Here is a 25,777-nt window from a genome sequence, read left to right as displayed (position 1 = left end):
CTCAGGAGGCAGAGACAGGTGGATCTCTGTGAATCCGAGGCCAGCCCAGTCTACAAAACAAGTCCCAGGACAGCCTCCAAAGCTACAGAGAAATCCTATCTTGGGGAGAAAAAAAATTGCCACCAAGAAGTCAGATTGCTTTGTGTTTAAAACAGACAACCCTGACCCATATCAGAAAAAAACAAAAATCACCAAGTCCCTAAAATAAACTAATAAAATTGAGCAGCTGATGCTCAGTTAAAGAATGTAAAGGACAATACTAAAGACCTAACATCACAGCTGCATATACACATGCTTAGTACAAACTGTGATTTTAAAAGGGCAAGCTGGATAGCGGACCTGGATCAGCCACAGACTGCTACAAGGCTCCGCATATCATCCCCAGCACCAAAAGGAAGACATCAGGGATTACACTGGTCTATGGACCACAAGACTTCACTGGGATCATTAGAAAACCTAAAGCTCATGGAGTAGTACCTTCGTCGGCTTCCAAAGGCTGATCTGCCAACTGCTGTCCGAGTTCCTCATCTTCCGTGCCTACCACATGTTGTGGCCCCAGCTCCAGTATAGCCTCGGGGTCTGCTGCCACGGTGTCTGGGGTCTGCTGCAGTTCTGCACTTTCAATCTCCACAGGCATGGAAGCTGACACTTGCATGCCTTGCTGGTCCACAGTGCTGTCATCCATGGAGGAAGCCTCCTGATGTTGCTGAAGCTGCTGGGCTAGTTCATATCTTTGGAAAAGCAGCAACAATTCATAAAGTAGGCACTATCAACAGTATAGATACATCTGTGAAAGATGTTACTTGCTAAAATAACATTTTTATTCTTCAATTATTTCATTTTGAAGTCATGGTGTGAATCTAGCTAAAAGTTGCCTACTTTACAATTCTACAGAAAATCCTATTGCCCTCAGTTGCTGTCAGCAGTCACAGGACTTGAAGGCAAGTAGAGATGGGAAGGAAAACACAGGCAATATCCTGAAGTTTAAAAAGCCAGAAAGAAAAATCAAAAACACCAATGACAGTTTATGCTGGAGAGGATGTGGAGAAAGAGAAACACTCCTCCACTGCTAGTGGGAGTGCCAACTTGTACAGCCACTTTGGAAATCAGTATGGCGACTCCTCAAGAAAATGGGAATGAGTCTACCACAAGATACAGCATATACCCAAAAGAAGCACATTCATATAACAAGGACATCTGTTCAACCATGTTCATAGCAGCATTATTTGTAATAGCCAGAAACTGGAAGCAGCCTAGATGCCCCTCAACCAAAGAATGGATAGAGAAAATGTGGTACATTTACACAATGGAGTACTACTCAGCAGAAAAAAACAATGGAATCTTGAAATTTGCAGGAAAATGGATGGAACTCAAAGAAACCATTCTGAGCAAGGTAACCCAATCACAAAAAGACAAACATGATATGTACTCACTCATATGTGGACCTGCTTTATGATACATAGTAATGACCATGCTTTATCAGAGCTGTTTTTAATGATGTTGCTCAGAATGGTTTCCTCCCAGATGATGACTGAGAAGCTAATTTAAAAAAAAAAAAAAAAAATGGTGCCAAGTACCACAAGAGTAACAGAACTGTGCTGACTTCTGGGACTTTGTTTTTTACTTTTTTGTTGTTGTTATTTGTTTTCTTGTTTTTGTTTGTTTTTTGTTTTTTTAAAAATGGAGTGTGCTGGATGTCTCCACAATTTTATTCAAAGGACTACAGAACCTGGAAAAGCTGTTGCTGCTATTGATGCATAACATATTGCCATTATTGCTCTTTTTATATAAATATAAATATATACATATATATAAGCAAAAATAAAATAAAAAATAAAAAAAAGCCAGAAAGATAGTGCACACCTGTAATCTCAGCATCCAGGAGGCTAGTGCAGGAAAACTGCTGAGAGTTCAAAGCTATCCTGCATTACACAGTGACTGATGTCTCAGAAAGAACCCCACTCCTTTAAAAGCAATCTTGCAATCTGGTGACTCTTGGTCCAAGGCAGACAGTTTTTGTGGTGTGGTGTCACGTATGGATACCCCACATCGTGTGCTGGAGACATAAGTTTCCAATATGGCAGTGCTCACAAGTGAGACTCACATGGGGCTTCTGCTTACTTGCATAGTTGTTTGGTTCTCATTTTTATGAATTTTACTTCTATAATCATGTATGTCTATTTTTTAAAGTTATTTCTTCTTTTGATTTTGAAAGTTATAATTACATCATTTCCCTCTTACCTACTTCCCTATCTCCTTGCTCTCTTTCAGATTTACAGCCTTTTAAAAATTAATTGTAGCTACATAGCAGATAAATATATATACCTCAACATGAATGTGAGCTGTTCACTATATAACATATATATATATATGTTCCTTGAGGAATATATATATATTCCTCAATACATCAATATGAGTTGTTCACTACATAGCAGATACATATATATTCCTCAATACATAAATATAACGTGTTCAGTCTGAATAATGTTACTCGTTGTATGTCTTCAAGGCTGACCCCTTGGTACTGGATAAACAATCAGTGTGCTCCTTCCTGGGGAGGACTATTTCTCCTACTGTCAGCATTCCTGAGCTGCCTGTACTTCTTCGGGTAGGGTTAAGATCTCTTGGGCTTTCTCCTGTATTTTTAAAACAAATGTGTATTGAATTTTGGGACCTCCAAAATAGACCAAGGAAGAAACACGGGATGATCTCTCCTTGTAGGACAATTCAAATGTACAAAATTTGTAGCCAGTACCTATGGTACAGTATGACAGCCTGATTGGTCTCTAATATACTGCATAGTCACACAGTGATACATTCTCCCACAGTATAACCATGACCCACAGAGACCAAAAGTATTTGACCTAGGTCAAGAAACCCAGTAATCATGTCACTGTCCATCAGGACCATCAAAAGAGGTCTTAAAACCTGTATTCTCAACCCTTCATAGAAGGTACATGCTAGAGGCCCGGCTTCCTAATAAAAACAGCATTTAACAGGCCACAGAGCACCCAAACTCCTAAGCTCCAGGCCTCTCTATTGCTTGTGAGCCCCCTTTCTACCAAAGTGAGAATAGAATGTACTAAACATTCCCATCAACAGGGGTTCCCAGGTCCCAAACATCACAGCACTGAATCACTCCCACAGATTGCAATGTGGCACAGCCAGACATGTAACTGTGAGGTATACTGCACCACCACCAATATGAAACCGCTCTGGTGATCTGTAGCAGCAAGTAACTTCCTGGATAAACATTTCAAAATGTTATCCTGTTAAATGTGCTTGAAGTCAGGAAAAGACAAAATGCCAACAAAAATGACCATGACCTACTACAGTTAACTTATTCTACCATGCTGGGGGGGGGCGGTAGTTTTTGTGGGGAATGTGCAGGCAGATTCATCAGAGTTGAAATACTTTTAGTGCTCCTGGGCAGCAGGATGAACCTTGAACCTTGCCCTCAATAAAGATGAATGGAGGTGCTTTGCACAACAATACAGATTGCTTCACAGGAATGCTAGCCTCAGTCCTTAACGAGAAACATGCCTTTTTAATATTAATTCCATCACAGCTCAGCTAGCTTTGACCAAATAAAAATATAGGTCACATTCAATAACAAGTTCATAGCATATCTGAGACTCATGGTCTATTATTCAGTATTAGAATACCAATGAAATTCATTTATAAAACCAAGAAATCAGGCCAAGGAGATGGCTCAACAAGTAAGGGCTATTCCCGTTCAAGACTAGCAACCTGAACTCAAGCTCCAGAGCACACACAGTAGAAGGAGGGAACCAACTCCCACAAGCTGTCCTCATAACTCTCACATGTGTGCTGTAGCAGACATGTGCACTCACACACACAAATATGAAAAATAAGGTTTTTTTAAACCTATAAATCACAGGACTAAAAGTTTCTTTTTAAAAATCTTCACCATGTACAAAAAATTGAAATAACCTCCTGTATCTTATCAGACCACCATGCTTTAAAATTAGAATTTAACAACAATACGAATTACAGAAAAAGGTACAAACTCAAGGAAATTAAGTAACACCCAATTGCACCATTCCTGGGTCGAGGAAGAAATAAAAAAAAGAAATTATAAGATTTCCTAGAATTCAATGAGAATGCAGACACAACATACCCAAACCTATAGGACACTTTGAAAGCAGTGCTAAGAGGAAAGTTAGTTCATAACGCTAAGTGCCCACATGAAGAAACAGGAGAATAATCACACTAGAGATTATTAACAGTACAACTGAATGCTTTAGAAAACAAAGAAGCCAATATATCCTGGAGGAGCAGACGCCAGGAAATAATCAAATTGAGGACTGAAATCAATAAAATAGAAACTAGGACAACAATACAAAGAATCAATATAACAAAAAGTTGATTCTTCCAGAAAATCAACAAGAGAGACAAACCTTTATCCAAACTTACCAAACAGCAGAGAGTGAACATGCAAATTAATAAAATTAGGAATGAAAACAGGGACATAACAACAGACACAGAGGAAATGCAGAAAATCATCAGGTCATACTTCGAAAACCTATATTCCTCAAAATTCGAAAATCGAAAGGAAATGGATAATTTTCTGGATAGATATCAATTACCAAAATTAAATCAAGAACAGATAAGCAACTTAATAAAACCTATAGCCCCTAATGAAATTGAAACAGTCATCAGAAGTCTCCCAACCAAAAAAAGCCCAGGGCCAGATGGCTTCAGTACAGAATTCTAACAGAAATTCAAGGGACAGCTAATACCAATTCTCCTCAAAGTATTCCACACAATAGAAGCAGAAGGGTCATTGTCAAACTCTTTTTATGAGGCTTCAATAACCTTGATACCCAAGCCACACAAAGACACAACTTAGAAAGAGAACTACAGACCAATATCCCTCATGAACACTGATGCAAAAATTCTCAATAAAATACTGGCAAATCAAATCCAAGAACACATCAGAGAAATCATCCACCATGATCAAGTAGGCTTTACCCCAGGGATACAAGGATGGTTCAACATACGAAAATCCATCAATGTAATCCACCATATAAACAGACTGAGGAAAAAAAAACCACATGATCATCTCACTAGATGCTGAAAAAGCCTTTGACAAAATCCAACACCCCTTCATGATAAAGGTCTTGGAGAAATCAGGGATAACAGGAGCATACCTCAACATAATAAAAGCAATATACAGCAAGCCAACAGCCAACATCAAATTAAATGTAGAGAAACTCAATGCAATTCCTCTAAAATCAGGGACAAGACAAGGCTGACCACTCTCTCCAAACCTCTTCAATATTGTCCTTGAAGTTCTACCTAGACCATAAGACAACAAAAGGAGATCAAGGGAATACAAATCAGAAAGGAGGAATTCAAACTCTCACTATTTGCAGACGATATGATGGTCTACATAAGTGACCTGAAAAACTCCACCAGGGAGCTCTTACAGCTGATAAACACCTTCAGCAAAGTGGCAGGATACAAGATTAACTCAAAAAAATCTATAGCCCTACTATATACTGGTGGAAAAAGCAATCAGAGAAACATCACCCTTTATAATTGCCACAAACAACATAAAATACCTTGGGGTAACACTAACCAAAAAAGTGAAAGACCTGTACCATAAGAATTTTAAGTCTCTAAAGAAAGAAATTAAAGAAGATACCAGAAAATGGAAAGATCTCCCATGCTCTTGGATAGGTAGGATCAACATAGTAAAAATGGCAATCTTGCCAAAAGCAATCTACAGATTCAATGCAATCCCCATCAAAATCCCAACACAGTTCTTCACAGACCTTGAAAGAACAATTCTCAACTTTATATGGAGAAACAAAAGACCCAGGATAGCCGGGCATTGATGGCACACGCCTTTAATCCCAGCACTTAGGAGAGAGAGGCAGGCAGATCTATAGGAGTTCGAGAACAGCCTGGTCTACAAGAGCGAGTTCCAGGATGGCTCCGAAGCCACAGAGAAACCCTGTCTCAAACCCCCTCCCCCCCAAAAAAAAAGAAAGAAAAAAAAAGTCCCAGGATAGCCAAAACAACCCTGAGGAACTTCTGGAGGCATCACCATCCCTGACTTCAAGCTCTATTACAGAGCTATAGTCCTGAAAACAGCTTGGTATTGGCACAAAAATAGACAGGTAGACCAATGGAATAGAGTTGAAAACCCTGATATTAACCCACACACCTACACACCTACGAACACCTGATTTGTGACAAACAATCCAAATTTATACGATGGAACAAAGAGAACATCTTCAACAAATGGTGCTGGCATAACTGGATGCGGACATGTAGAAGACTACAGAGAGACCCAAACCTATCACCATGCACAAAAATTAAGTCAAAATGGATTAAAGACCTCAACATAAACCCAGCCACACTAACCCTATTAGAAAACAAAGTGGGAAATACCCTTGAATTAATTGGTACAGGAGACTGCTTCCTGAACATTACACCAGTAGCACAGACACTGAGATCAACAATTAATAAATGGGACCTCCTGAAACTGAGAAGCTTCTATAAGGCAAAGGACACAGTCAGCAAGACAAAACAGCCCACAGACTGGGAAAAGATATTCACCAACCCCACATCTGACAGAGGGCTGATCTCCAAAATATACAAAGAACTCAAGAAGCTAGTCTCCAAAACACCAAACAATCCAATTAAAAAGTGGGGTACAGAACTAAATAGACAATTCTCAATAGAGGAATCTAAAATGGCTGAAAGACACATAAGAAAGTGTTCAACATCCTTAGCCATCAGGGAAATGCAAATCAAAACAACTCTGAGATACCATCTTACTCCTGTCAGAATGGCTAAAATCAAAAACACCAATGACAGTTTTTGTTGGAGAGGACTTCTCCACTGCTGGTGGGAGTGCCAACTTGTACAGCCACTTTGGAAATCAGTATGGCGACTCCTCAAGAAAATGGGAATGAGTCTACCACAAGATCCATCAATTCCACTCTTAGGCATACACCCAAAAGAAGCACATTCATACAACAAGGACATCTGTTCAACCATATTCATAGCAGCACTATTTGTAAGAGCCAGAAACTGGAAGCAGCCTAGATGCCCCTCAACCGAAGAATGGATAGAGAAATTGTGGTACATTCACACAATGGAGTACTACTCAGCAGAAAATCAATGGAATCTTGAAATTCGCAGGAAAATGGATGGAACTAGAAGAAACCATTCTGAGCGAGGTAACCCAATCACAAAAAGACAAACATGATATGGACTCACTCATATGTGGATTTTAGACATAAAGAATTACCAGTCTACAATCCACACTGCCAGAGAAGCTAGGAAACAAGGAGGACCCTAAGAGAGACATACATGGTCCCCTGGAGAAGGGGAAAGGGTCACCATCCCCTGAGCAAATTGAGAACATGGGAAGGGGGGGAGGGAGCTATGAGAATGAGAAGGGAAGAAGAGGAAGGATGCTGAGGACATGAGGGAGCAGAAAGGTTGAGTCAGGGGAAGAATAGCAGAAAGGATATGTGATAGGTAGGGTTTTAGTTGTGGGGGGAGGGGGAGGGGAGGACGGGAGGGAGAAAGGAACTGGGATTGTCATGTAGAACAATCTTGTTTCTAATTCAAATAAAAAAAAAAAATGTGAAAAGAAAAAAATCTTCACCATGTAGCTATGTTAGGGTTAGCCTTTGACTACTAGCTCTAAAAGAGACTAGACAGTAAGCCATTTAGCCTAAGACAGACTGACTCAGCATTAAAAGTCAAAACGTTGACTGGGTATGATGATATCTACATGTGTAATCCCCAGCAATCAGGACTTTGAGATCCTCTTGAGCTACACAGTGAGACCCTGTTTTGGAAGGAAGGAAGGAAGGAAGGAAGGAAGGAAGGAAGGAAGGAAGGAAGGAAGGAAGGAAGCAAGCAAGCTAGGGAGGGAAGGAGGGAGGGAGTATGTGTGTTAGGGTTGGTTTGGTTTTTTTATTGTTGGAGACAGAGTCTCGCTCTCTAGCCCAGTCTGGTCTTGAACTGGCAGCAATACTTCTGCCTCAGCCTCTCATGTCCTTAGATTACAGGCATGAGCCATCATACCTGGCTCAAAGAAAGCATTAAAAAATACACATATAAGTTCATGCTGTCATCTATGGCTATCATTAGATCCTAAGCACAGACAGCCAAACTTCTCAACCGAATACACTTCAAGTTAGAAATAACAATTTAAAAAAAGAAAGAACAATAAATAACAATATAGGCATCAAAGACAATTACTTCTTAACTGGTCCCCAGACCATCTGGGAATTATGAAGATAATTAAACAGCAGGTACATCAGAATTATACCTACCTATGGGTTTTCATGTGTTTTTTGCAGTTTAGTGAAGTCTTAAATGTCTTCTGGCAATAAGGACACATGTAGGGGCGGAGGTCGTTGTGTATGCCCATGTGTCTTCGTAAGCTGCCCCCTGTGGTGAAGGCTCCATTGCAGATCAGACACTTGAAGGACTTCAGTCCAGTGTGCGTCCGAACATGGGCTTTGAGTACTCCTGCAGAGACGAAGCCTCTGTCACACTGAGAACATTTGAAAGGTTTTTCACCCGTATGTGATCTGCAAAGCAGGAAAAAACCTCAGTGCATTTATTAAACATTTATAACAGGTGTAACCTCAGAGGTACTTCACTCTATGACACTCTTGGACAGGTAAGATCTCACTTTCTACATTGTGAGTGAGCAAGTCTGAGACTCAGGTACGTGCTCGCCCAGAGACACCAAGCTGCACACACCGAAGCAAAAACATGCATCTTCGATATAGTTCCATTTTCAGAGTACCACACTACCTCTCGGAAACAAATTTTCTACTTTCTTTTCACTGATGCTAGCATCAAGAATTAAGCTCTGATGAGAACTTAATAAAAAAGTTATAAAAAAATTAAACATTCTAATTAAAATAAAACATGCTTGAAATTGTAAACACTAAATATAACTACAATATAAATAAAACTTGGGGAATTTCTGACTAAAATACTTGAATGAATATATTCAAGAATTTTAAAAATTACAAATAAGTGTTTTTTTTGGTCAAACATTTTAACCACAAGCTAACAACGCCATCCTGAACACCTCATCCCCAGATCCCTGGCTCTCTGCGCTTGCACTGGATCCCCACCTCCCCTCCGACCTTACCTGATGTGCTGTTTAAGATGGCAAGACTTTTTGTATGCTCGATGACAGTAAAAACATTTGTAGGGTCTATCTGCTTCGTTGCCAAAATTATTATTAAAATAATTTTGGAAAAATTGGTTTTTTGGAATGGGTTGGATAAGACCTAAAAATCCAAAGTAGGAATAATTTATTGTTAGTATTATTATTAGTATGTCAAAGGCATTTGCCTTAAGCTAACGACAAGAACTCTGATGAGCTACAGACTCCAGTGTCATAGCAAATACATACTAATTATGTCACGAATTATCATCTATTTAATCCTGTCATTTCAATGCCTATGTTGAAATATTTATCAATTGCTATCTTCTGGCACTGAAGAATGTATATACCATTATAAATATACACTAAGACACAGTATGGTTGGTATTGATTTTGTTCAGCTCAGATTACTTTGAATAGGAAAATTATTTAATATGGAGACTGTATAAAACATAAATCTACCTGTAAAACTTAATGAGTGCTACAGTCCAAATGCTTGCATCCCCACGGAAATCTTACATTGAAAATCTTAAGTACAATGTGACAATAAGAAAAGGGAGCAGTACATGAGATGACTGAGTAGCCATTGGGGTGGAGCCCTGATGAATGAAATTAGTGTCCTTATAAAAGAGGCCTTGCAAAGGTCAAGGCAGAGACTCATAACTGGTCAAATGATGAGAATAAGTGACTGTTTAGACCTCAGCCAAAATGCAACACCTACACCCCATCCAAGATCCAGAGAAGATCATGGAAAAGGGGGGTGAGGAAATAAAAACTGGAAGACAGAAGGGTTGCTGTGAAACACTATCTTCTGGGTAGGGCATGGGTGTTGCAATTCCCAACACAGAGATGAACAACAAAGATGACTTCCTGCATAATGTCTGCATAGAATAAAGACATAGAAGTAGAAGAGGGCTGCTTGTGAGGAGAAGGGGCTCAGTGAGAACTGGAGAGAAATGAAAGATGTCGGCAATGAGCTGTGATTGTGAGCACAATGCATACACGTAGGAAACTGCTAAAAAAGGAAAGAGAAAAAGAGGCCCTGGAGAGCTGCATGGTACCCCTGTGAGGAAGAAGGCTCTTACCAGACAGAGAATGTGCCACTCGCTAATAAAATCATAGTATGTCTTAATTATACTATCAGTGACAGTAAAACAAACTTAGAAACCAGATCAAGTTTCTGTTTCTTCCCAATGCAAAGGCTAAGCAGCCAGAACTACATGGAAATCCAAAGACACAAATAATTACTTGTTCTCCATTTAAATCCCTCTTCACCTTCAGGGGTTCACAGAGATGAAGTACCTCTTCAATGAGGACTCACACAAGACTACTTTTCCTTTTACACTGACTATCTAAAACAAAAGCTGAATTTTGAGCAATACTTTAAGATTTAATCTCAACTGTGTAACATACTAGTCCAACAAAGCAATTTCTAATAAAGATGTCATCAATACTGTGCCTAGGCATTTTCTGCATAGAACATAGAGTATATACATCCCTCACATGGTCCAAAGGAAGAGCATCTGGTCATCTATGATCAGATCATCTACAATCAGCATCTATGATCCATCTTACCTAAATCAGTTATAAGAATTGGCTCCTGCAAAGGGATGTCGGGGACAGGAGCACTGGTCTTGCCAACTCGAACCTTCGCAGGTTTGCGCTGGTGCCTCATCTTCCTCAGTTCCGTGTGTTTAAAGTGGGAAGCTATGTGAGTCTTCCTATGGCCTGAGGTTCGGAATTTTTTATCACAGTGAGGACAAGCAAAAGGCCTAACTCCTAACAAAACAAAAGGACATTTTAGAATTATTTCAAGGAATTACATGTCAAAAACAACAAAAAACGTCCATGTAAAAAACTTCAAATACTTGGCGACGTGTTGTTCTACATTTAGGACTTCATGTATTTTATGAATCAGTTATTTTCTAGCTTTTAATTAGTTCTATTATAGATGCTAGCCTATACAATGGCTTTTCAAGTAAGAAAGGACATATGCTATTTTAAGGACAAATCCAAGTTGTAAAATGTGTACATTCAAATAACAAGTCATCTTAAAATCCAAACAGTGTCAAGAGTCCTGTCTCCCCAATTAACATGCATAAAACCAAACAGACACTCCTCAAGGGAGGCAGGTGAGATTACACACACCAGTATTCAGACAACAGATGGTCTCTTGTAAGGAAGCACTGAAAGGCAACTGTCCCCTCATTGTCCTCCACTATGGTATCCCTTCTATAAAAGTTATTTCCTCTCATAATGAAGATCCCCTGGACAAGCATATAACAAAGTAGGCCAATTTTAGCTTCTTCAGGCTCCTCAACCCAGCAAAGGAGTTCTGGGTACATGACTGCCAGTGACTATGAAGCTTGGGGTATGATGGGATAATAAAAAGGTTTCAATTACAACTATATACTTAATGATTTTGTTTTTTAATCTCCAACATTGTTGCTTACAAATAATGGAGCCCCAGTTAAGGCCTGTAGGTCTCCTGAGATTGTGGAATACTTCTCTCTCTTAGAAGATTTGACGAGTCTAAAGCTAAGTTTGGTCTCCAATGGGAATCTTTCATCCATTGCAAATGCGTTCATTTATTAATATTCCTTTTCCTTTTCTAATGCCTCTCCCACCACATGAGGACCAAGCCCACAAATCAACAAAAGGAAGAGGAATACGGGAGGGAAGACGACCTTGGAGAGCTCCACCACAGCACTTCCTGCACCCCAGCCAGCATGTGCACACCTGTGTGGAGGCGGATGTGCACCTTGAGGCTCCCTGAGGTGGAAAAGCTCTTCATGCAGTACTGGCACTTGAAGGCCTTGATGCCAGTGTGAGTTTTGATGTGGGCAGTCAGTGTGCTCTTCACAGCAAAAGCCCGGAAACACTGTGGACACTTGAAGGGCTTCTCGTGGGTGTGAATGCGGATGTGTCGCACAAGGTCACTGGGCTTCCGGAATTCCTTTGTGCAGTAGGGACACACATGCCACCGTACCCCGTTCTCCTCACGGATGGAGCCTGCAGTGACACGGAAAAGAGAATAGTCCAGATGACCTATAAACTATGATACTACATAAAGGCCCTGCAGTGCCCTGTCCTTCCAGGAAAGGCAGGCTGAGGCAGCTCACCACATCAATGAAAAGCCATAAGCGCTGTGTCAAAGGCACATCAGAGAAAGACGAAAGCTCTACATTATGGACATTATCAAGGATTGTAGTCTTGAAGGCAGTAGTGTGTAAACCAGGGTCCACAGAACAGAGTACAGTCTGGATAAGAATGAAAGCAGGTGTTATCAAACGACTCCATGACCATGTGGAGTAAGAGGCTGAAGAATGCTCTGCCCTAAATGGAACTGCACCCCCGAAAGACTCAGGGATCACCAAGGAAGAGGACACAAAAGAGTGTAAAAAAAGTGGCAGGCTACTAAAAGGAAAAAGTGTGTTCTGGACACAGCAGTACATATGAAGTCAGCAGTTGCAACAACCTGCACAAAACCTGTACAAGCCCAAGCAGACTAAATCCTAGCATGGAGATGGGGTTTAGGCAGAAAATCCTACACACTAGCCATGGAGCTGTTGGCAACTGTGAGGGAGAGAGGAAGACAGCTTTCTTTAAATAATAATTAAAAAAAAAAAAAGACACAAAACCAAGTGCATAGAGAAAGGGAAGGGCATAAGTATAATTCAACTATAAATGTTTCTTTAAAAATAACTCCATGTAGCCGGGTGGTGGTGGCGCACGCCTTTAATCCCAGAACTCCAGGTGGCAGAGGCAGGTGGATCCCTGTAAGTTCAAGACCAGCCTGGTCTACAAGAGCTAGTTCCAGAACAGATTCCAAAGCCACAGAGAAACCCTGTCTCGAAAAACCAAAATAAATAAATAAATAAATAAATAAATAAATAAATAAATAAATAAACAAACTCCATGATCCACTTGAAGGATGAGAACAGACGGGAAGACACTTGAGATTGATTGAGCATCTTAAACCACAAACATAAAGTGATACAAATAATAAGGAAATGACGAACTCTAATGCAACAGTAGGAAATTAACAGTTAAAGCAAAACACAGCATGTGTAAATCTGGGGAATTCATAGACCAAAGTGAAAGATTCTTCCCTATGCCACTATGGACAATATTATGCAGCTCTGAGTGTAGTTGAAAACTTTGGCTAGCAGTGGGGAAAAATGACACTATATGGAAATAAGTGATTTACTAAAATAAACTTGAAATAAAACACAAAGTCATTTTTATTTTAGCATTTTCTTTTTGAAAATATTTTAATTATGTGTATAAATAGGGGCAGGAAGATGCACATGAAAGTTGAGTGTCCAGAGGCCAAGTGTCAGATCCCATACAGCTCAATTACCGGCATAATGTGGGTGTTGGGAACTGAACTTGGGTCATCTGAAAGAGCAATATATATTTTAGCCCACTGAGCCATCTCTCTGGACCACCTTTTTCATATTTTCAGTCAGATTTACCTGTGAAATCAAACATGTATTCATAGTAATAGCAAGATAATTCAAATAGAGAACAAACTTAAAATTATACCAACTTTAGCCAGGCAAATGAAGCTTCAACTCAAATTAGTTTCAACCTATTTGAATAGGAAAGAAGAAAATCTCTCATCTCCTCTTTATGGCCATAAAATACAAAGAATTTTCTATCTATTCCAAAGGAATAAAAGATATTTTCTCTAATAATCTGTTTTGCAAGAATAATTCGGATAGAAAAGAAAACGAGGGAGAGCGTAAGAAACAGGAAGTAGTAACATAACTACAATATCTACTAGCAAGACTTGAGAACTCACCCCAGAAATCAGAGTTAGTTTCTACACATGAAAAATGTGTACTCAGACATACAAGAAGATATAATATAAAACTGCCAAGCTGTAATTACTTCTAGGAAAAGACTGTAACAGGGACTGCAAACTTACAGCACAGACACAGTCTCAAACATAATATGTGTATGTTTGGAAAAAAGAAAAACTGAATCCAGATTTACAGCAATTAGAAAGACCTGGAAAACAAGATCTGCATTAGTTAGGAAAGCTTCCCTATCTGAGCAAGCGCTTATCCTCCTCAATATACTCACTCATTTAGGAGAGCAATCACATTATTCAAGATGCAAACTAATTTTGTAAAGCTGAGAGTATCTAGTCTTAGCAAGTCTAAAGCCAAGAAAAGTTGAATATACCTTATCAAAATAGAATGAAATGGCCAAGCAGCTAGATGTGTAGGGTGACACTCAATAAAGGTGGCACTGTAACCGAGTTAACAATGGTGTTTGGACAGATGAGTAGTTTTTAGAGGTGTGGAAGCACTAGGCAATAGCAGCAGCTGAGCCAGGGAGAAGGCTCACTGGGAAAAGTGCCTGTGGCCCAGCCAAATAACCTCAAACTCAACCCCCAGGACCCCATGGGGGAAAGAACCAACTCCTGTTAATTCTCTGTTGCCCCACAAGCACACTGTTGTACAAGCACCCCCAACACATACAAATAAATATTTAAAAATTTTAAAGAGAAACCCATGCTTTTGCCACGATATTGAAGTACAAATGTCACAAAGCCCAAAATGCAGAACATGTTTGAAAAATATAGCTTCATAACACAAAACATTTCTCCCATGAAGATTAAAAAATAAGGCTAGGAAGAATGTATGCCACAAAAATAGATTAGAAAATACTATAGTTATGGATCTCTACTTCTGCTTCCATCAGCTACTGGATGAAGGCTCTAGGATGGCATATAAGGTAGTCATCAGTCTCATTATAGGGGAAGGAAATTTAAGGTGGCCTCTCCACTATGGCTTAGATTCTTAGTTGCGGTCATCCTTGCGGATTCCTGGGAATTTCCCTAGTGCCAAGTTTCTCATTAAGCTCGTAATGGCTCATAATGCTATCTCTTTCTTTGCTCTCCTTCTCTATTCTTCCCCAGCCCCTTCTCTCTTCCTCTTTCTCCTCCACCGTGCTCCCAATTTACTAGGAAATCTTGTCCTTTTCCCCTTCTCAGGGAGTCCATATATGTCTCTCGTAGGGTCTTCCTTGTTTCCTAGCTTCTCTGGGGTTGTGGATTGTATGCTGGTTATCCTTTGCTCTATGTCTAATATCCAGCTAAGCACTGAGACAAACTCCTGGAATCCAGTTGTAAAGAGGGAGGAATGATGAGCAAAGGGGTCAAGACCAGGCTGGAGAGACCTACAGAAACAGCTGACCTGAGCAAGTGGAAGCTCACTGACTCCAGGCAGTCAGCTGGGAAACCTGCATAAGGCCAACCCGGCCCCCTGAATATGGGTGCCAGTTAGGAGGTCCGGGCAGTCTATGGGACCTCTGACAGTGGAACCAGTATTTATCCCTAGTACACAAATGGGTTTTGGGAGCCCAATCCCTGTGAAGGGATATGCTCTCAGCCTAGACACACAGGGGAGGGCCTAAGCCCTGCCCCAAATGATGTGACAAAGGTTGATGATCCTCCATGGGAGGCCTCACCCTCCCTGAGGAGTGGATGGGGAGTGGATGGGGATCGGTGGGGGGAATGGGAGGATGGGAAGGAGAGGGAACTGGGATTGGTATGTAAAATAAGATTGTTTTAAATTTAAATAAAAATTAATTTAAAAAAAGGAATAAAATACTATAATTCTTAAAGTAAAAGAACTTCTCTAGCAGTAAGTGGCTGTCTCCTAGCTGTACTCTGAAGCCAGGTGTACTCTGAAGCCAGGTACTGGATGCCAAGACTTTGTTTTCCTCACTCATCAAACCCAAGAGGCAACACCGGAACATAGCCAAACCAACTCAGTCTCCAACATTAGCAGCAGCCACAACAGAGAACAAAAAGGGCAACAAGGAAAAAAAAAGGGGGGGGTGGCGACAAAATGACAAGGTGGGCCCCCTGTTGTCAGCCCCTGGCAGTGCAAGAGGGTCGAGATAGTGAAGTAACAGGAAGTGCCTGGGTTTTTCTGTAATGTCAGAGGCATACTTTTTATAACAAGAAAACTCCCATTACACATTAAGACAGTTTGGAATGGTGGTGGTGGCAGTGGTGCACACCTTTAATCTCAGCACTCGGGAGGCAGAAGCAGATGGATCTCTGTGAGTTTTTGAACAGCCTGGTCTACCAAGTAACTTCCAGGAACGCCAGGGCTGTTACACAGAGAAATCCTGACTCAAAAAACAAAAGCAAACAAACAAATGAACAAACAAGACGACAGTGTGTTAGTTAGCTTCTCACCACTATCACAAAACACCTGACACAAAACACTTCAAAGGAGGTTTATTTACCTAGGAGTTTCAGCAGTGTCAGTCCACCAAGGCAGGGAAGGCAACACAGAACAGAACAGCTCATACTGAGAATGCCTGTGCAAATAAGGGCGTTCTCCCTTTCCCCCTTTTATTTTGTCTGGGCCTATGGGATGGTGCCACCCATATCAGTGGGCCTTGCCTCTGGCTAATTCTTTCTAGAAATACTCTCAAAGACACACCCAGAGAGGTGCTTTATTAATCTCCAAAGATTAATTCTGGATTCAATTAAGTTGACAATCAAGATTAACTACCACAGATAAAATGTTGGGCCTATACAAAGCATCAAGGGATTCTCTCAGACACCTGGCAAGCACATGCTCAAGCTCCAGACCACATAACACACTAAAAACAAGAACAGCAGTGCTAGATCACAGGTCAACAGAGGTTCTATGGAAGATGCATGTGATGGTTTGCCTGAAAATATAACTGGACTCTATTGACAAAGTGACACTACTCCAGCCTTTAAATCAAGTACTCCAGCACTCACCAGAAAGATGTCGCCTTCCTGGCCAGATGTTTCAGGCTCACAAATGCAGAAGGACAGTCACCAACAGTCAGCTGGATTCACTGATGTGGGCTGGATATCAAGAGTGCTTAAGATGCACTTGGAGCTGCTGAAACAAAGGTTCCTGATGTTGCAGTGACTGACAATGATCCTGCTCTTAAAATAAGGCAGCTCCTGCTAGGGGAATCTTGGTATTTCAGCAAAAAGCCACTGGAGATGGAACCACATTGGCTACCATGAAAAATTAATGAGAAACAATTCACCTTTCAAATGATGCTGAAGAAAAAAAAAGAAAAAAGAAAAAAAAAAAAGAAGCCGTATGTATGGAATATAAGAAATAGCTTGCCGGGCGGTGGTGGCACCTGTCTTTAATCCCAGCACTGGGGAGGCAGAGGCAGGCATATCTCTGTGAGTTCGAGACCAGCCTGGTCTACAAGAGCTAGTTCCAGGGCAGCCTCCAAAGCCACAGAGAAACTCTGTCTCGAAAAACCCAAAAAAGAAAAAAAAAAAAAAGAAAGAAAGAAACCCTAAGTCATATACATACAAGCCCCAGGCTAACAGACTCCCTCCCTGTCCCTACCAGCCAGGAATCAGAAGCAGTCTGATTGCAGTCATACTGTGGACTACATATTAATCACACGACATAGAACCTCTCCCTTCCCCTGAAATATGTAAGAAGGGACCCAACAGCCTCCAAAGCCACAGAGAAATCCTGTCTCACAAAACAAAATACAAAAAACACTCATACCACTGTTAAAACTGCCTTACCTATATATGCTCTAGATACACTGCCTGCTACTGCTTGCTCAGTTCTTAGTCCAACAGGCTCCAGTAACAGGCTTCAAGATTTGTGGCAGCTGAGTAATGAGCCTGCTACATGTGGATGCAGTACCTTATGGGTCAGGGTTTTCAGAGGATGTTCCAATGGATGGTACTTCAATGGGTACAACTAGAGTTTGGTAGCATCACAGTCAGCTTCTATCAGCAAATATGCAGACCCTCTTGTCAGAGGGGCTGGAGAGATGGCTCAGTGGTTAAGAGAGCTTCCTGTTTGTGCAGAGGACCTGAGTTTGACTCCCAGCATCCACATCAGGCAGTTCATAACCATCTATAACTCCAGCTCCAGGGGAGCTGCCCTCTTCTGGCCTCTACAGGTACCCCCACATACACGACATATATTCATACAAATATACATCAATGAAAATCAAAATTTTAATTTAAAAATTAACTTTTGCTAGGCATGGAAAACTCCAGAGTTGAACCTCAATGTAGCCCATGAGTACCAACAGCTTTCTTAGATCAGTCTCATCGGAAACACTTTCTGGTTTCCAGATTTATCCACTCTCAGGAAACCCCAGAATGCATCCTTGAGGATGTCCTCTACACAAACTACTAGTTTCTCTACCTGATGTCAATGATGATCACCTGTTTATTATGGAGAGACAGTGGTGTGCTAATTACAGACAATGAGATGTTTATGAGACAAGCAGGAGGCACTAAGAAGGAGTCTGCTGCCTCTAACCACAGAACAGCTTTCATTCAATTCTCTTAGAAAAGTTGTTGCTGACACAAGATGAAGATGACATCTCAGGCAGACTTTCTCAACCATGCTTTTAAATATGCTAGATGACCAACCAAAGCCCCCAAGAACAGACAGGCCACAAAATATGGCTCTTCTAAAATTTCCCTGGAATGCTCCAGGAGTTCTTCACAAGTCTGAGGTGCAACTCACTAAAGACATTCTCAGCAGGACTGCAGACAGGCTCAGGTGTGTGGTGATACAGTTTATGATCTAACAAAGCTACTGGAGATCAAAATGCAAAGCTAGCCACAGCCATAGAGTCAGGCAATGCTGATACACACCTTTAATTCCACCAGCCACACTAGTTAGCTATAGAAGCTGGGCAGTGGTGGCAGACACCTTTAATCCCAGGACTCAGGAGACAAAGGCAGATGGATCTCTGTTAGTTCAAGGCTACATTGAGCTACATGAAATTGATGCAATCCAAAGACAAACAGCTCACATAAAGGTAATCGAAGCACTTCAGATCACACCCTTTAATCCCATTTTGTGGTGGGATTAGAGAACCAAAGAGCCACTGCCCAGGGATGGCACCACCCACTGTGGGCTGGGCCCTCCCCCATCAGTCACTAATTAAGAAAAAGCCCACCAACTGGATCTTATGGAGGTATTTTCTTACACAACTGAGGTTGTGTCAAGCTGGCATAAAACTGACCAATACATTTACCTAGGGTAGGAAGTTTTGTCTCTACCACCTCATCAGTCACATGTGCAAAGACTGAAGAAGAGCCAGGAGCTCCTCCTCCTCCACCAGCAGCAAGGTGGGATAAGACCCTGGTATCTTGATGACTACAGACACCTGAATTCAATCCCTGGAACCCACATGGAGAAAGGAAAAACTTCAGCTCATAATCCTCTGATCTACACACACACACACACACACACACAGAGAGAGAGAGAGAGAGGAGAGAGAGAGAGAGAGAGAGAGAGAGAGAGAGAGAGAGAGACTCTCAAATAAATAAATCGATAAATAAAACCTAAAAAAATTGTCTACATATAAAACACAAAATAATCTAGAAATGAAATAGCACAATAAAAGTTCCTGGAATCATGACCAATATACAAAACTCAATCACTTTTCCATATACCAACAAAAAACAGGAAAAGCAATCTAAAGACAATTCATGCCCCACCCCCAAAGAGTGAGATAGAAAGAGAAGTCCAACAGGAAATTTACAAGGTCGCTAGAATCTAAGACATCAATAGAAAGAAAACCATGCTCATGGGTATGAAAGACACTATGAGAGTTAATTTCCATCATTAAGCTGACTGGGAATAGAATCACACCTATAAGGGTGCCTGTTTCCACCCTGAATGCAGGTCAGACTGTGGTCCCAAGCTGAATGACGAAAGAGAAAATGAATCAAGCACCAGCTTTCATCTGTCAGCAGCCTGACGTGAGGATGCAGTGACTCCAGCTGCCTCATGTGCCAGCTGCCCACACTTTCCCACCATGGCCACCTGCTCTCTAAAATGAGCCAAAATAACCCTCCAGGACTAAGTTGCTTCTCTCAGAAACTTAGTCACTGCACTGAAAAAGCACTCAGGCAAATTGTTCCTCACTTGGTGATCTGCAGACAGATATCAGAATATCTTTAATTTAACACAACAACTAGACAAGAGCCATGATAACTCATGGAAAAGGTTTCCCACCATGGTCTTCATTTGACTTTGCATCTGTTCATTGGAAGCATATGCACACAAAAAAAGCTTTATCCTTTCCTTTCTCCTCTACAGACCATCAAACTCACATGTTTCATTTCACCATCCCATTTCTCTCACAGGGAACAACTGTCCAGATCAGGGGAGCAAAAGAATGGTGCTGCAATGCTGGACTGAATGAGAAACTGCGGCTCCCCGTTGACATGTCAATGAGGAGAAAGTAATTACTTTACAGGAAAAAGATGGCCATGTTGCCCAAGATTTGCAGTTATATAAGAGGTCTCTTATATAGCACAGGACTCTTGGTAAATGCCCGCTGCTGTGAAAGAGCAACATGCAACCCAGGGAAGTCAGCTGAGAAAGATGCACCCCAGGCTAGAGGCTGCAGTGCAGCAAGACATTCACAACCATGCCCTGCGAGCATCACACCATCCAGTGGTATGCTGTACCAGACGGGATCGGATGAGCTCAGTCAAGAGCCTGCATGTAGACATCACACTACAGTCAGTCTTAAGAGACAGCTAGAGTTTTATAGTGACTGGAAGGGTAAAGAGAAAGACATTCTCTGTGCAGAAAAGCTCCCCAAAGCAGGGTTGGGACAGCAGGAATCCAACTATAAAGGAAGAAGACATCTAGAACAAAGCCTGAGTACAGGGTAGGCCAGGGGAAGGAAGACCTAAAACAGTGAAAAAGGGTCGGCGTGGAGTAAGACAGGCTGGCGGGGCAGGAGCAATGGGCCTGGAAGTTGTCAAGTGGGAGCACCCAGGAAGAGTGAGGAGTCCTCCAGGAGGCTGTGGAACAAGGGAGTCACAGGGCAAGTAGCAGCCAAAGCAAGAACTGAAGAAGCAATGGATCTAGAGTCGCTAGAAGCCCCAGATGAAACAGCAAGAAAATGAAGACTCCGAGACCCAGCCCCGTGACAGGCACAGGAAAGCAGCTTTGTGAGATAAGGAGGACACCATCCAAGTACTGTGGTTGCCAACCCTTTAACTTCCCAACACCAGTCAACTCTAGTTAAGATTCAGAAAAGTGGGAGACATGTTTCCTAACACAAGTCTACCACCACCAAAGTACCAGAAAGGAAAAGTATGGAGTAAATTACCAGGTAGAAATGGTGATTTCTTCTTCATAATCTTCTTCTCTTTCTTCTCCGTCTTCTCGGGGCTTTCCTGTCCCTTTTCCTGGTCTGCATCCATGACATCAGCTTGCTCAGCGGAGACACTGGAGGCGTGTGGACTCTGAGGAGACACTGTGGACGTCTGGGCATTGCTGCAGTCGCTGGGAGGTGCTGCAACTGGAAGTGAAGACAGCCCACTGTTTTCTAAGGCTTGCTGAGACAGAACAAAACTATAAGGTTAGAAAAGGCGACAGCCCAAACGTGCCTACCAAAAGCTATCCCAAGATGCCACAAAGTCTCACCCACAGAACTCTAACTCCACTCTACAACTCCAAGAGGCTGTTTACTCTAGGAGGTTCCAACACCCCTTCTAATATCTGACATTTCATCCCCACCCCAAACTTGATAGAAATAGATACACTTCTAAAATTAATGGGATTAAAAATCATTAATTGACATTCAGAAATCTTAGCACGTGGGCTGTCTCTAAACATATTTGGGTCACAAGTTACCTCAGGCCCACCTGTAGGGTACTCCTGACACCCTAAACAACCTATCCTAAGATTCAAAGAAAAGAGGACAGCCGCCTCTCTGGAGGTGGAGTACATCTGTGAATGTCCCACTCTCTCAGAGCTAGGAGAACTAAACAAGTACTACCAACTTCCTTCCTCCTCATGTCCCAGAGGTGATGGGACAATTATTCTCACACCAGTAACACAGAGTCAACATCCTCTATACTACATATGCATCTCGGGAAGAATGACAGCCTTCTCAACAGGATGGACACCTGGCAAGCTTTAAAGAACCTGTCCAGGTCTAGTTAGTTCATTTACAGAATTAAAAAAAAAAAAAAAAAAAGGTTCCATTTTCTTCAATGTTCAGATTAACTTAGCACTTCCTGTTGGTTAACACGCAGGCATATTTTGTTTTACTACAATCATTTACAACCAGACTCCTTGCATCTCTACCGCTTGATCATAAACCCTGATTTCTGAGGACCCAAATGTGACAGCTTTGCCCAGCAGGTAAGCGTGCTTCACCTGGAGGATGTCCTGGTTGATGCCCACTGTCACACTCAGCTGCCGCCCAGACTGTGGGGACTGCTGTGCCTCCACCGGCCCCGGCTCAGACAGTTCCAGAAGCTGCTGAATGACATCAGTCACTGCCTGAGAATTCTGCTGACTAGAGACTGATGACACCTGGCCTTCCACCTGCTGCAGTGGTAAAGTCTGAAAGATCGTGGCCTGGAACACAGCAACATTTTCATTAAAAATGCAACTTCCACTTTAAACATAAACCATATTAAGAGGACACCTCTCTAATGGCATCAAAAGCTACTGCTTCCCAAACATAGAGCTGAGATGTAATTCCTCGGTGATTTCTTTCTGTGAGGCACAATGTTGGCTCTTAAAAGAACACACTCAAATAACCCTTCTACAGCAGTCTGGGAGTTCTTCTCATGGGAGTGGACATGGCTATCAACACTCATCTTTGCATCGTCGCCAAGTCAGAGTGGGTGAGTGAAGAAGCATAATGTTCAGGAAAGACAGAGACACAGAGGCAGAGAAGGAAGGGAAGCCAATGTGGTCAAAATACTTAACACTTTAAGAACCCCATTGCCACACTCCCTAGGACCACAAGGAACTACCTGCAGGTGATGGATGGATGGATGGATGGATGGATGGATGGATTGATGGATAGATAGATAGCAGACAGAGACAGACTTTAAAGGGGGGGGCTGCATCTACCAAATAAAAAGAACAAACTATCTAATGAGACTCTGGGTACTTTTTATGGCATTTAGTACCTCAATCTAAAGTCCTCTGTGCTCTGACAAAAGCATATGAGACAGAGGATGGCTAAATGTGAAGCCAGAGCAAGGACAATGACATAACCTTCCCACTCATGAACTCACTGTAGCTGCAGTTATACACACAAAATTGGATCCCTCGCCATTTCCTTATGGATGAGGGAGGGGCCTATGAGGCCTACCCCTCCCTGAAGGACTAGTAACAATTCATAGTTGTTGAAGGAGGGGGTGTCATTTCCCTAGTGGTGTAGCCATGGATACATTGCCCTTGCTCCAGTAAATTAGCACACACCCATGCTCAGGCAAGAGCCTCAAATTAACCTCACTGGTCACACACAGAAATGCAGTGATATCTTGTTTATACTCTAACAAATAAAGCTTGCCTGAAGATCAGAAAGAGGAGCTAGCCACTAGTTAACCATAGAGGTCTGGAGGTCTGTACAGACAGACAGGAAGTGATACGGCTGGGCAGAGAGAGGAAGTGATAAGGCAGGAGGAGACAGGAGCTGGTTTCTTTTCGGCTGGGAAGTTGACGGGGTAAGGTGGCTGTGGTTTTGCTCATTCATCTCTCTGATCTCCCAGCATTTTCCCCTATATCTGACTCCAGGCTTTTACTATTAAGACCTATTAGAACTTGTGTTACACAGAAAGAAAACAGGAAAGTAGAAAGGGAACTTGTTGAGAAGAAGTCTAGTGAGGAAGAGAGTGAAAATGACTAGTGAAACAAAAAAATTAAAATTTAAGAAAAAACAAACAGGTTCCTTGGTATGTTGGCCATTCTCAGTTGACTACATCTAGAATTAACTAAAAACCAAGGAGGGGATTTTTCATAATTAAATATTTTGAGTTAGGAATATTGACCTTAAACCTGGGTCAGCCCTTCTGTGAACAGTCTATATAAGGACATGGAAGAAGGAAACTGGCTCTCTTTGCCTGCCATCCTCACTCTCACTAGCAAACCCACCCCTTCACTGGCATTACCAGCTGAGACATCAGCCTTGTGGATTGAACTGGATTCTTGGACCTCTGTTGGGAGACAGTTATTGTTGGACTAGTTGGACCACAGCCTATAAGCCATTCTAATAAATTCCCTTTGGGGGGATATGATAGATGACAGACAGACAGACAGACATCATTCTCTAAGTTCTGTTTCTCTAAAGAATCCTGATGAATACACTTGGTCACATGCATACAAAGTCTTCACTAGCTGTGCATGGAAATGTGACTTAACTTTAACTTCTGATACACAAACAGGCAGCCAGAGATGGCAAGAATCATGAAGGATGAAAGAGGGAGATGACAGACGCCACAGGTGTGCGTTTCAGAACAAATTGCCTCACGACAGAAAGGTTTTAAAAAGAAACGATACTATGTGGACGCAGCTCTCTCATCTGCTCTCTCTCTGCAGCATGTTCCCTCTCACACACCACACAAATTCCTATCCACATTATTTAGTATAACCACCTTTTGATTTACATACAGCCAAAGGAAATGGTGAAACTATTATTTGGTTATTAACACACTAAAATATTCATTTTTTAAAATAGGAAATCCAAAAATAGAATTTTTAAGATTTCATATTTACTCAATTATTCCTGTTTGCAATGCTTTATAACACTTTAAAAATAAACTACTATGAACTATAAAACTATGAAAAATTAATTACTAAACTAAGGAAAAAAGAAAACAATTATAATAAAAGAATATCATGTTTATAACCCAGATATGAACCAGCACTGCAGAAAGGGAGCCAAGACACTACCACCATGCACTCAGACATGGACATTCATGAAAACTCTTCTGCACGCTGTAGTCAACTCTAATGATACTACATCCTACGCTTACATTTTGCAATGTATTATCAACTAATAAAATATGGTTGAAGTTACTGATTAAAGCTGTTATAAAATCCTAGGGAAAAAAACACACAAAAATGTGTAAATGGCCATGTGTGCATTTGTGTGGAACTGTGTTCTTGTGGGTAATATGTTTGACTATGCCTGTTTGTACTTAAGGTCATTCCACTTCTAAATACATGAACTAGAAAGCAGAATTTGATATCCCAAAAGACTTAGGAGATATTATTACTGCCACATTAGAAAATGAGGAACATTACTGCAAAGTAGATTAACACTCAAAGATAAACAATATTTAATACTTTACAATAGCAATGACTCTGAGAATTGAATCCCATAAATTATTGATAAATTTTTCTCAGTTTTACAGATTTAGATGACAAGTTATAAGTCAAAACTATGTGTCATTACCCTGAAGTTTAGACAGATTGATTTTTATTAATTAAAAAAATATATATACCTTATTTAGAAAACCTTAACTGTACTTTTTGGTACTAAATACATAATTTAAAAATTTACATTTAAAATGATATTTGAGATTTTTGTTTCCTAAAACCCTTTTATAAATCAAATTATTTTTTAATTCTTTAATTACTACTCATATTTACATATCCATCCCCCCATTCCCTCGCCCTCCCATCTTCCCATGCTCCCCACCAACCCCCCCCCAACCCACCCCGCAACTCCTCCCCAGGGATAGTGAGGGCCCCCACTAGGGACCTTCAAAGTCTGTCAAATCATTTGAGGGAGGGCTAGGCCCTCCTTGCTGTA

General features: G+C 41.3%; 1 protein-coding gene across 4 annotated transcripts in view; it reads right to left on the bottom strand.

Annotated features, from left to right (window-relative positions):
• The window catches only part of Znf236 (zinc finger protein 236), an 82,096-nt gene that overhangs the window by 32,712 nt on the left and 23,607 nt on the right, over positions 1 to 25,777 (bottom strand). For all 4 annotated transcript variants that reach the window (XM_027403698.2, XM_027403699.2, XM_035440303.1 and 1 more), the window contains 7 exons: positions 22,381 to 22,584; positions 21,326 to 21,554; positions 11,921 to 12,193; positions 10,757 to 10,960; positions 9,164 to 9,305; positions 8,328 to 8,588; positions 478 to 731 (listed from right to left, as the gene is read on the bottom strand). In XM_027403698.2, the coding sequence (XP_027259499.1) occupies positions 478 to 731; positions 8,328 to 8,588; positions 9,164 to 9,305; positions 10,757 to 10,960; positions 11,921 to 12,193; positions 21,326 to 21,554; positions 22,381 to 22,584 (1,567 nt within the window). The remainder of the gene's footprint in view (positions 1 to 477; positions 732 to 8,327; positions 8,589 to 9,163; positions 9,306 to 10,756; positions 10,961 to 11,920; positions 12,194 to 21,325; positions 21,555 to 22,380; positions 22,585 to 25,777) is intronic.

The sequence above is a fragment of the Cricetulus griseus genome, chromosome 2, assembly GCF_003668045.3.
Source record: "Cricetulus griseus strain 17A/GY chromosome 2, alternate assembly CriGri-PICRH-1.0, whole genome shotgun sequence".
Taxonomy (NCBI): Eukaryota; Metazoa; Chordata; class Mammalia; order Rodentia; family Cricetidae; genus Cricetulus; species Cricetulus griseus.
Note: the sequence above shows the minus strand (reverse complement) of the source record. Positions and strands in the feature narration are given on the sequence as shown.